The sequence below is a fragment of the Schistocerca americana genome, chromosome 8 (assembly GCF_021461395.2).
Source record: "Schistocerca americana isolate TAMUIC-IGC-003095 chromosome 8, iqSchAmer2.1, whole genome shotgun sequence".
NCBI lineage: Eukaryota > Metazoa > Arthropoda > Insecta > Orthoptera > Acrididae > Schistocerca > Schistocerca americana.
The window spans coordinates 104,494,681-104,507,959 of NC_060126.1; the positions used below are offsets into that span (position 1 = coordinate 104,494,681).

Consider the following 13,279-nt stretch of genomic DNA (forward strand, 5'->3'; position numbering starts at 1 on the left):
AGATTATGTAAATTTTAGGACTTCTTACAGAGAGAGTGGAGACAGCACACTGCTAGAGAAAATTATGGTATGATGGATAGTTATTGACTACAAATATCATCAGAAGTAAGCAGGGTGCTGGCTGGTAGCAGGGAACAAAAGACTTCAATCTGTAGATGCCTTATAGAAAACTGCAGATTTTGCTGCCCTCTGGAGAACATGTGAGTACAGAACTGTAACTGTAATGGATGCTGTGAATAAATGTGTGAGCTGAAGTTACTATGTTGAATTTCTTTAAATACTTGTGATTAACAACATTTTGGTGCCAAACCAAGAAACTATGAGGAGAGATAAATTGCTACTACACATTCAAGAGGATTATATGTTGACAGCAACTTAAATCGGAAAATATCATCACACCATGCCACTTTCAGATCACACAGATAAATTATACGAGGAAGAGAGATAAAAGAATACAACATTTGTTGCTGCCATTAATGCCACAGGGGTATTTCAAGATTAATAAGGTAACTACTGATATTACTGTATGTTGGAAGAAGTTATAATGAGAGCCAATGAGTCAGTTTAAGCCTTCAGAATGTAATTTTCAAGTTAAATTTCACATTGTAGCTAGGTGGCAAGAGTGCTGTGAATTTCCACGTAAGATGGATTACAGACCATTTACTCACCTCAAAGAATTAATAAACTGTTTCCGTAGTGTGACTTCATAAATAAATTAAAAAATATCAATAAATATAGAACTGTATACATTTAGGAGCACTGTATAGTTCGGTTTCAAGCACACGGTAGAATTCAATAACTGCCTATGTATCTGGCTGCAATGGCCAACCCTCTTCTCTCATTTTTCTGTTAGCCAAGAGAATTATTAAATAACAAAGGGGGCGATTGGAACTGCTGTTGCGTGGGCATCTCTGAGTGATTGTTTCTGTATATGGTTAATCTGTGCATGCATGTTGGTGATGGAGTAACACTGTGCAGTTAGCGTATTATTCACACAGCGCATAGGGGACTGCTAGCTTATTACTAGACTGCCAAACAACAGTGAACTTTCCTAAGGGTTGTTAATGGTGAATACTGCACAGCCACACTACCTGTTGGCAATAGTGAAAACCCTAGGGGGTACTTTAGTGAATACTGCAAAACAGCGTCATCTCTTAATAATATTCTGACAGGGATGACTAGTGCTACAGACACACTCATGTGGCAGTAAGAAAAAATAATGCATAATGAAAGATATCACTATGGTTATCCACAAACTACAATGCAAGAGGAGAACTCTACGCTCAAGAGCTACATGTTCTGTGATCCAGATAAATGGGTTCAATGTTTCTACGCCAGCAGAGGAATTGGACATGTCAGGACTGCTTGTAGAAAACCCTAGAAGAGCTGATCTCACTCAATGACTCAATACAGGATTTATTGGACAACACAGTACACAAGGTCAACACAGAAGATTGTGAAGACTACACTAACAAATGCAAACACACTATCCAAAAGGTGAAAGGGCTTTTAGGAGGAGCACATTGAGGAGAAGGAAACATAGCTGATATGCATTTTCAAACATCAGTAGCTCACCAACATGCCTATGTAAACATGAAGTTTCCTACCATCACACTGGATCCTTTCTCTGGTGACACAGAAGAATGATCTTGATCCTGGGAGCAGTTCAGAGCTTCCACAGATGACAATCTATAAGTGTCGGTTATGAAAAAGCACATATTCCCACATGGATTTTGGTCGATGGGATTGCTGTTAGAGCTGACACATGAACAGACGAAGCAAATTTTGAAATCCAACAATGGGGATAAGAATAGGATTATCCAAAAGTACCCCGACTTCTTCGAGAACCTTAATGCTTCAATTTCAGGTGTCCACAGACTCACAACGCCACCTACACTGAGTGCCACAAGCAGATCTAGGCACTATGAGCGCAAGGAGAGGATGTGGATTCTTACTGGAGAGTGTTTACCTCCAAACACCTCCATGCATTCCCAGAAAAAAAAAAAAAATTGCAGAAACTGGCTTATTTATGCACAATGGCGAAAGCTCCTAGGAGGGGATCTTACACATCCTATGGGGTTTCTAAACGAAGAGGGGGAGTGAGCCATCACCACACACAAGATAAAAGTGGATTATAGAACACAAGAGAATTACGTACCTTCAGCATCTGCCTTTCACGCGAAGGTAAACACAAAGGGTGACAAGAAGATGAAACAATGCAATCCAGGACCTTTCTGTACATACTGCACAGAAAGGGAGCACTGGGATGAAGACTGTCCCAAGGTTGCAAGCTTATAGGCTAGAATACGTAGCACAAAGATAACAAACCACTACTTCCTGTGACTTAAGATCTGATCAGTCCTTTAAACTGGGAACGGCATCTTGTGCAAAATGTAAGAGTGAGCACCATATTTCTGTCTGTAATAGTCACCTCACAACAGTGAACAAGACTGAAATGATCACAACTTCACGTTCTCACAAACTTTGGTATGTACCATCCTACACAATGGGAGTCAATCAAGTTTCACACAACATTCAATGACTGAATCTCTTGAATTCACTGTACCTGGAACCTCAACTTTGGGAATAACAACATTCTACACTTCATCTCTCTCAAAGAGTAAGGTCCATTTTAATATGATGGGATACTCTATCCACATCCACATTACAATTGCTGTTATTGGAAGCAGCAATAAGTTCTCACATCAGCCAACAGTACCACAAACATAGGAGATATGGACTTGCAGAACGGAATACGGCTGGCATATTTGATGGGAGACACAGAAGATCTATCTACTGAAGTCCAGAAAGGAGCTAGTTAATACTGGAAAATTGCGGCCTTGGAACAACCAATTGAAGTATCACCTTCATTGGTTCTTCTTCCCACAATTTTCAAATATGTTCTTAGTGGAAACAGGACTGGTACTGCAGTTAACAAAGCAACTGTCAACTACAATCAGGGTAGCTGCAGCGAGATTTCTGATGAGTCAGTGGACTGTTTTTGGTACTTGGAGACAACTGGAAAAACACAGCATCAAATGCAAGCATTGACACCCATGCTCCTACCCTGCATCATAAGACTTCCTAGTGTCATACTGAATGGGGAATGACAGCAGAGTTGTATACCATGGAAGAGGGATACACTTCTCTCTAGCAATCACACCACTGTTGAAACAAATCTTCTCTCCTTACAAAACAAAATGCAAAGGAATGAAGAAGTGAAGCTCATTTATCATGAGACCACGTCAAACTAAATTACGAGAGATCAGATAAAAATTGCTTGAGGACCATATGGTTGAGAATGGATTTTACCTACCACACTACGTAGTGAAGAAATGCAGCAATGGAAACATTAAATACAGGATTTTGTTCAATGCATCTCACATGAACCAGACTCTGCATCCCTGGATGATACCCTCGAAACAGGAGCAAATTTACTGCAAAACTTACTCACAACCTTGCAATGATTCCACAAACTACTTCTGACAGGACTATTGTTTGATGTGGATCAAGCCTTCTTATAGTTCATCTTGAATGAACAGGACAGAGATCTCACACGAGAATGGTGCCTATGCTATTATGGATGATGTCATATTTACTGTTTCAAATGTTTGCCATTTGGACATTTGATAAGCCCGTTTCTTTTGTCAGCAGCCATAAGGAAACTAGTAGTACTAAATAATGACAAATATCCCTGATTATCAGCATTCACTGACAATTCTGTATTCATGGATGACTTTATAGATTGTATGTGAGACAGTGACAGCTCTGCAACTGTTTATCATTAACTGACTGCATTCTTCCTGCAGATAAGCCTTCCACTTTCGAAATGAGTGACTAATTTGAAAGAACTGATAGCAATATGGCATGCCAAAGGCCTTGAAACCAATCTCGCAATGCACGTTTTGGGATCAATTAGAATACTGAAGGTGAGTATCTCCACTGACTAGTGAAGGACAGCTAAAGACCAGGCTGACAAACTGGCAATCAAGAGAAACATTATTCAAGCAGCTGCTCAGTTTTATGACCCCCTTGGTCTGTTGACACCCATTGTGATTGTTAACTAAACTAATCTTCCCAGACATTTGGTGGAGAGGTCTTACATGGGAGGATGTTTTGCCCACAGATCTTGCTCATAGTTGGATTCTTGTGTCTCAAAGCTTTATCATTTGTCACTGTTGTGCATTTACAGATTGGATAAGCACAACAGGCAAAAGTGATTCTGCAGAGGTGCACATGTTCTCAATCCACCCGAAAGAGCTTATTGGGCTGCTTTGTATGTATAGACAACTACAGACATTGGTTACACAGCACATATTGTTTGTAGCAAATGAGAAGGTAACCTTGCCTAGGTTGGAATTGCCTGCCACAATGGTCAGCTCATGACTTGTTCCTTACTTTGGGGACGTAACAGAATTTGATGCCAACAGAGTTACTCTGTGAAGTGATGCCACTGTCACTTTGGAGTGAATACAAAAAGATCCAAACAAACTGTAAACCTTCCTTTGTAATCAGGTGACAGAAACATTGACCTACACTATAACCAGTCAATGGAGTCATTGTCCTGGAAGACAAAATCCTGCGGATCAGTTCACATAGGGACTAAAAGCAGATCTACAAGTAACGCTTGACGTCTGGTAGTGTGGTCCACCATGGCTTCCAAAAGACAAACAGTCATGACCAGTGGACATCCCAGTTCCAGCTAAATCAATGCCAGAAGCCAAACCCTGAGCAAATGTCACTCTGATCAGCATCAGTGAACCCCCATTCAACTTGCAAAATTCAGTTCGTACTGGTGAATAGTGCACATAACTGCCCTTGCATTTCAATTTATTGAGAACAAGACTGGCAAGTTCTGGCAGTTTTGAGTGCTTTGCAATTACAAAAGGCCTGTACATACTGGATCAGAAGAGTTCAAGAGGAGCTATTCAGAGCTGAACTATTTGCACTGTGTAAGGGAGAACAGTTACCCAAAGCGCACGCGCGCGCGCGCCCACACACACACACACACACACACACACACACACACACACACACACACACACACACACACACACATGTAGCATTGCATCATCTCGGTGTACGTATGGTGCTAGGTGAACTGTGAGAAGAGTTTGCGTTTAGGAAAGATGATAAGCTTTCAGGATAGTTCTTGACCACTGCTTGCCCTGCAAGATAATATGCAGACATCAGTAAGCAGAAATAGAGGTGGCACTACCATAGGACGGAGTTCAACCCACAAGACCACTCACAGTAACAGGCACTGATTTTGCTGGACCATTAATGTTACAAACAGATACCAAATCAATAAGTCTGACATGTACCACAACATGTACAGTTAATATTGAACTTGTCACCGATACGTCCACTGATAGATTTCTGAAGGCCATGCAACACATTGCAGAATGTAGACGCTGCTACATTATCCCATACAGCCAACAGAGAACTGTCTGAACTCTTCAAAACTGCCCAGCATACTGACATACAGTACTACTTTGTGCCCACCATGGAATCACCTGAATGTGCACACCACCACAAGCAGCTTGGTGAGGAAGCTGGTGGGAAGGCATGATAGAAACCATCATCAAGCATTGTGGGAGGAAGATGCCCAGCTGCTCTCAGATGAATGAAGATAGCCTAAACACCTTTTTGACAGCAATAGATACCACAGTACATTCAGAACCCATAACTCAAAGAGACATTGATACACCATTGATGCCAGCCCACTTTGTAAATGCTGGGAAACTAGTAACCATTCCATGTGGGCCACAACCAGTAACTAGGAGATACCTCAGCAATGAGTTCTGACAAAGACGAAAGGTAAACAACGATATTAAGCATAGGTGGAAAAATGAATATCTCCTGCTGCTCAGAAGCTACCATGAGGTGAACGGATATCCCTCAAGAAGAAAACCAAGAATCGAGTAAGTTGTTCTGCTTCAAGAGGATATCAAACCATGGCATTTGTAGAAGAGAGCAGTGGTGGAAGAAGTGTGGCATGGCAGAGAAAATAAAACAAGCTGCATCATTCTCTGCCAGACATGTGGTACAAAGGTTTGTCAATTGAAACTTCCTGGCAGATTAAAACTGTGTGCACTGACCGAGACTCGAACTCGGGACCTTTGCCTTTCGCGGGTTAGTGCTCTACCATCTGAGCTACCGAAGCACAACTCATGCCCGGTCCTCACAGCTTTACTTCTGCTAGTATCTCGTCTCTTACCTTCCAAACTTTACAGAAGCTCTCCTGCGAACCCTGCAGAACTAGCACTCCTGAAAGAAAGGATGCTGCGGAGATATGGCTTAGCCACAGACTGGGGGATGTTTCCAGAATGAGATTTTCACTCTGCAGCGGAGTGTACGCTGATATGAAACTTCCTGGCAGATTAAAACTGTGTGCACCGAACGAGACTCGAACTCGGGACTTTTGCCTTCGTGGGCAAGTGCTCTACCATCCGAGTTACCGAAGCACGACTCACGCCCAGTCCTCACAGCTTTACTTCTGCCAGTATCTCGTCTCCTACCTTCCAAACTTTACAGAAGCTCTCCTGCGAAGTGTGCTTACTGTGCCCTTTACACTTTCCTGTACATACCCTAGTACTGTGTACTGAGAAATTTACTGTATGCATGAGAGGTCTTCTAAAAACTGTATACACTATTCTGCATTTCTATCTGATATTAGGTACCAAACATTGATGCCTGTATACATTTGCTTTGAATGGTTGCCTTTGAAGAGCACATTTTGGAACACCCCCAAGAGGAACCGGCCCCCAGCACTTGCCTAGTGGTGCAAGTGTTGTGTGCATCTCATGCTAATGTGTGAGGAGTTATCTAGCAAGAAAACCTACATCCATACCATCTCCACAGGAAGTTGAGGCAATAGTAGTGGAGAACCACTTAAAAGAAGTACCATTTCTGCAATCGTATTTCCAGCCACAACTCCAGGCTTTGGTGATATTTACCAATGAATGAATGTATACCTGAGAGAGCACTGTGAACTTTGACAACTCTCATGTTTTGCTAACAAAAACCTGTGTGCCTATGTGGTTAAAAATTAGCAATAAAGGTCCAGTGTGAACATATACACTGGGATAATGTGATTAGATCAGTCTATGTATTTAATGGCAATTATAATAACAAGACCAATCTACCTCATGTGTCTCAGAGATATTCTTCCTACCTTATTTGAAGGTATGTCACCAGGTGTTTATCATATGATTTGATTTGATGCAAGTGTGCAGTATAATCCAGACACATCATTTCCAAATCAATGAATTCATAGAGGATGACCTGTTCCACAGCTACCACTGTCATCAGATTTTATGGATTTTGCACATTAGTGTGTGATATTATTAAAAATGATTTATGCAACCTCTGTAACATCTGAAGAGAATCTGATCACATGAATCCACACTACGTATGAAACACTATGTGACCAGCCATGTGTACTTCAGCCTGTGTGGCAGTCTTTCAACTGCCAATGTACAGTATGCAACGAAGTTATGTAATGTACTGCATGGTGTGGTATTCTTGTTGAGTTTCTTAAAGAGAGTGTAACATCAATCCATACATACATGAACTATTTTTCAACTTCGATACCCCATTATGCCGAAAACATGAGTTTTCTGACATTGGTTCTGTCTTGAAAGATGTTCAGTTTGCCATCATATACAACCTACTAAGTGCTGTCGTTGCTCTTTTATCCATCCTGTACAAACCAGATATTCAACAGTATACAGCTTGTTGTGGACAATAAAGATATGACATATTTATTATGGAGTCATTAATAGCAATTTATATAATTAATGAATGGAGGAATATGCTCTTCATAGGTGAACCCCACTTCAGTTCGCAGAATATCTCATTTCACATTTATCTAAAGGGATAAAGGTAGATGATGCAATCACAGGAATCATACGGAAAGAGGCTAGTTTAGTAGCAGTGGCGGTGGAGACAAAGATGAAACAAAAACAGACAAAAAGTGTTGCATTTCATCCTCACTACAGGTGGCTCCCTCTCCACTGGGTCTCACTCACTTGCTAATATTTTACTACCTTCCCCAACTAATTTGTCTTTCCTCACTGTCAGTACTTGGAATTTCACCTTCTGAAGGTAAATTATGGAGTAAAAATATATGGAACATGGGGATTTTTTTCTGGTCGTTCAAATGGCACAAGGCCATGTAGTTTGCACTACTCTCCACAGAAACTGAAACCACTGAGGCCTGCTATATGTAGAGCACTCCTCAACAAGTTTTTACCCTGTAATTTCTTGTTCTACCTACAAGAGTAATATCGCTGAAGTTGTCTCATATAGAAAGTCCCCCCCCCCCCCCCCCCCCCAAAAAAAAAGTATTTTCATTACTATTAAGCTGACAGGAATTTTGGAGTCAAATACCCTTCATTTGACTCATTTTCTTGTCGCATCAAAATTAAGACAATTCTTACAGATAACAGTGTTAAGTGGTAAGTGGTGAATATAACAGAAAAGGCTGGTGCGTGCGCGTATTCCATCATTTGGATCAGTAATAACAGTTGCCATTCTTCCTTTGCTCCTCTGGAGCTAACATTAAGTGCTTTATCATACCTGCCACGCTGCCAACATTTCCTGCAGAAATCGAAGTTCTAAATCCGGTCTTGCAGTCATTAACCACTGCCAGCAATCAACAGCTGTCATCATTGCTTTTTCTGTAAACAACTCCACCTGTGACCACGCCACAACATGCAACAATTTTCGATACACACCTGTAAGTAAAGAAAGAAAATTTGTAGCAAAGACGGCAGCTTGATATTTTGCAGTGTAACATTTTAACTTACAATTCCAGGTCTCACAATTTCATCAACAGTAAATGTACATCAGCAAATTAATATTACAAAAGGTGTTCATTCATCAGAAACAATATCTCATGAAACCAGTATTAAACATATTTCAAAGAGTTGCTGGGGAGGTACACAAAACATATTTTAAGAACAATTTGAGTTGTCATACATACTCATATTTCAAAAACCAATGGTTTCTTCTGACAGTAATGACAGCATAATCATCACTACCAGTGCCACCATCAGCAATTTGACATCTACTCCCAGAGAAATGCATCTTCCAAACATTTCCATGCATTACAGGTTCCAGCTTTACACAGTAAAATTGCAACTGCATGTTTTCAGATGTTATCCACCCATCTTCTATTAGGTCATCATCTTTATAATTTGCTATCTCTTGGAATCCAGCAAAGAAATGTCTTGGTCAACCAACCATCCATTCCCCTGGATACATTCCTCATGACCCATTTGCTTGTTTTCCTGCCTCTTGGAGTAATGCCCACCATACAGCTTTCAGTTCACTGATAAATCCCCTTCAGTTTATGAATGTTTTTTGTACAATCCATTCAATTAGTGTAGCTTCGTGACTTGGTAAATTGAGACTTCAAAATCAATTATTCAGTGTTCAATCCTCAGTCAGTCCTAGGATATTTCAGTCGTTTAGCACTCCTTTCGCCTCTGGCACTGATTTGTTAATGTGGAAAATGCCAAGCTGTATGATGATTCAGAGTCTACACTAAACTGTAGGTCCCCTTATAAATGGATGGGTAAGTCAGTTTAAAGGCCACACTATTTCCAAAAGGATCATGTGAGTAAAGCACTGTGGTGAAGAAAAAGAACATTGATGACACATTGGATGCCATTTAAATTTGGTACCCATCTTCTTGCATAATTACCGAAACCAGGGATCAAATTAGGCCTATCTTCCACATACCTCCTCCTCCCATCGATTGAGGCACAATGTTTTTGAAATGGTGCGCTGACCTTACAGACAATGTTGAATCAATATTTATGTCAAGTAACTCTTATTAATGATGGTCTGACCAACTGCACCATTTAATACCCAATCAGCAACAAACATTATCTACAGAATTATGCAGAGAATTGCATCGTCAGATAAGATGTTGAAAGAGGCGAAGTAGTGGGAGAGTTGTAGCTAGCATGTATTATTACTAGTAGTGGAAACATGCTAGCTTCCTTGAAATGTAAAGCATGTACAAGGTTTTGTTGACTCAGTAGGATAGGTCTGCTTTGCCAGGAAATCCCCATAAGAATTCATATGACTACTGGACTGATCCTCGCCTTCACTGACTTACATTTCTGGATCAGATACATATACAAAGTTATTTCAGCATTTAATCACAATGCCCCCCCCCCTCCCCATGAACAAGCTGTTGGTAGGGCAGCTTGCTTGCCTTAGCAATACAGATCACAATACCGTAGGTGCAATCACACTAGAGGGGTATCTATTAAAGAGGCCAGACAAATGTATGGTTCCTGTAGAGAAGCTGCAGCTTTTTCAGTAATTGTATGGGCAAAAGTCTGGATCATTCATTGATCTGGCCTTGTAACATCAACCAAAATCATCTTGCTGTACTGGTATGGCAAATGGTTGAAAGCTAGGGGAAACTATAGTCATAGTGTTTTTCAAGGGTATGCAGCTCCATTGTATGATTAAATGATGACGGCACCATCTTTGGTAAAATATTTTGGAGGTAAAATAGTCCCCCATTCAGATCTCCAGGGAGGATTACTCAAGAGGATGTCGTCATCAGGAAAAACAAAACAGGTGTTCTACAAATCGAAGTGTATAATGTCAGATCCCTTAATTGGGCAGCTAGGTTAGAAAATTTAAAAAGCTAAATAGATAGGTTCAAGTACGATATACTGGGATTTAGTGAAGTTTGGTGGCAGCATGAACAGCACTTCTGGTCAGGTGAAGTCAGGGTTATAAATACAAAATCAAAGAGAGATAATGCAGTTGTAGGATTAATAATGAATAATAGAACAGGGATGCTAGTAAAAAAGTATGAATAGCATAGTGAACGTATCATTGTAGCCGAGATAGACATGAAGCACGCACTCACCACAGTAGTACATGTTTATATGCCAACTAGCACTGCAGATGATGAAGAGACTGAAAAAATGTATAATGAGATTAAAGAAATTATTCAGATAGTTAAGGGAGACAAAAACTTAATTGTGATGGACGACTGGAATTCGATAGTACAAAAAGGAAGACAAGGAAAAATTATAGATGAATATGGACTGGGGGAAAAAAATGAAAGAGGAAGCCGCCTAGTAGAGTTTTGCACAGAGCACAATTTAATCATTGCTACCACATGGTTTAAGAAACATGACAGAAGGCTTTATACATGGAAGCAAACTGGAGACATCGGAAGGTTTCAGATTGAGTATATAACAGTAAGACAGAGATTTTGAAACCAGATTTCAAATTGTAAGACATTTACAGGGGCAAATGTGGACTTTTACCACAATTAATTGGTTTTATGCTGTAAATTAAAACCAGAAAAATGGCAAAAAGGTAGGAAATTATGGAGATGGGACTTGGACAAGTTGAAACAACCAGAGATGGTTGCAAGTTTCAGAGGGAGTCCTGGGCAATGACTTGCTGGAGCAGGGGAAAGGGATGCAGTAGAAGACAAATTGGTAGCTTTAAGAGATGAAATACTGAAGGCAGCAGAGATTCAAATACATAAAAAGAAAGGACCCAATAGAAATCCTTAAATAACACAGGAGATATTGAATTTAACTGATGAAATGAGAAAATATAAAAATGTAGTAAATGAAGCAGCGAAAGGGACCACAAACATCTAAAACAAGAGTGACAGGAAGTGCAAATTGGCTAAGCAGAAATTGGCTAGGGGACCAATGTAAGGATATAGAAGCATATTTCACAAGAGGAAGGATAGAAGCTGCCTACAGGAGAGTTAAAGAGGCCTTTCGAGAATAAGAGAAGCAGAAGTATGAATATCAAGAGCTCAAACGGAAAATCAATCCTAAGCAAAAAAGAGAAAGCTGAAAGGTGGAAGGATTATATAGAGGGTCTATACAAGGGAGATTAACTTGAAGGCAATATTATAGAAATGGAAGGGGATGTAGATGAAGAAGAGATGGGAGACATGATACTTGACAGAGCACTGAAAGATCTAAGTTGAAATAAGGTCTTGGGAGTAGATGACATTCCATCAGACCTACTGATAGCCCTGGGAGAGCCAGCCATGACAAAAGCCTTCCATCTGGTTTGTAAGATATATGAGTCAGGCGAAATACCCTCAGAGTTCAAGAAGAATGTAGTGATTCCAATTCCAAAGAAAGTAGGTGCTGACAGGTGTGAATATTACTGAGCTATTAGCCTAATAGGTCATGGCTGGAAAATACTAACATGAATCCTTTACAAAAGAATGGAAAAACTGGTAGAAGCCAACCTCAGGGAAGATCAGTTTGGATTCTGGAGAAATGTGGGCATATGCATGGTAATACTGACCCTATGACTTACATTAGAAGATAGGTTAAGGAAGGGCAAACCTATGTTTGTAGCATTTGTAGACTTAGAAAAGCTTTTGACAATGTTGACTGGAATACTCTCTTTGAAATTCTGAAGGTACTAGGAGTAAGACACAAGCAACAAAAGGCCATTTTCCAACTTGTACAGATACCAGATGGCAGTTAAAAGAAAGTTCAGGAAGAATAAATAAAAACTTTGAGGTTTGGCGATGATACTGAAAGTATGTCACAGACAGAAAAGGACTTGGAAGAGCTATCAACTGGAATGGACAGTGTCTTGAAAGGTGAATATACGAGGAACATTGATAAAAGCAAAACAAGAATGTAGTCAAACCAGATGATGCAGAGGGAATTATATTAGGAAATGAGATACTAAAAGTAGTAGATGAGTTTTGTTGTTTGAGTAGTAAAATAACTGATGATTGATGAAGTAGAGAGGATACAAAATGTATACTAGCAATGGCAAGAAAAGCGTTTCTGAAGGGAAAAAAATCTGTTAACGTAGAATACAGATTTATGTACCATGAAGTCTTTTCTGAAAGTATTTGTATGTAGTGTAGCCATTTATGGCAGTGAAACATGGATGATAAACGGTTTAGACAAGAAGAGAATAGAAGCCTTTGAAGTGTGGTGCTACAGAAGAATGCTGAAGATTAGATGGGTAGATCACATGACTAATGAGGAAATACTGTATAGAATTGGGAATGAAGGAAATTTGTGGCACAACCTGACTTGGAGGAGGGTCAGTTGATAGGACACACTCTGGACCAGCTCAGTATTGGAGGTTTGTGTGTGTGTGTGTGTGTGTGTGTGTGTGTGTGTGTGTGTGTGTGTGGAGTAAAAATCATAGAGGGAGACCAAGAGATGAATACAGTAAGTGGATTCAGGAGGATAGAAGTTGCAGCAGTTATTCAGAGATGTAGTGGCTTGCACAA

The 13,279-nt window shown here is 40.1% G+C and overlaps 1 protein-coding gene across 2 annotated transcripts in view; it reads right to left on the reverse strand.

Annotated features, from left to right (window-relative positions):
- The window catches only part of LOC124544611 (phosphatidylinositol 4-kinase alpha), a 203,249-nt gene that overhangs the window by 62,428 nt on the left and 127,542 nt on the right, over positions 1-13,279 (reverse strand). For both annotated transcript variants that reach the window (XM_047123207.1, XM_047123208.1), the window contains one exon: positions 8,584-8,741. In XM_047123207.1, coding sequence (XP_046979163.1) covers positions 8,584-8,741 — 158 coding nt within the window. The remainder of the gene's footprint in view (positions 1-8,583; positions 8,742-13,279) is intronic.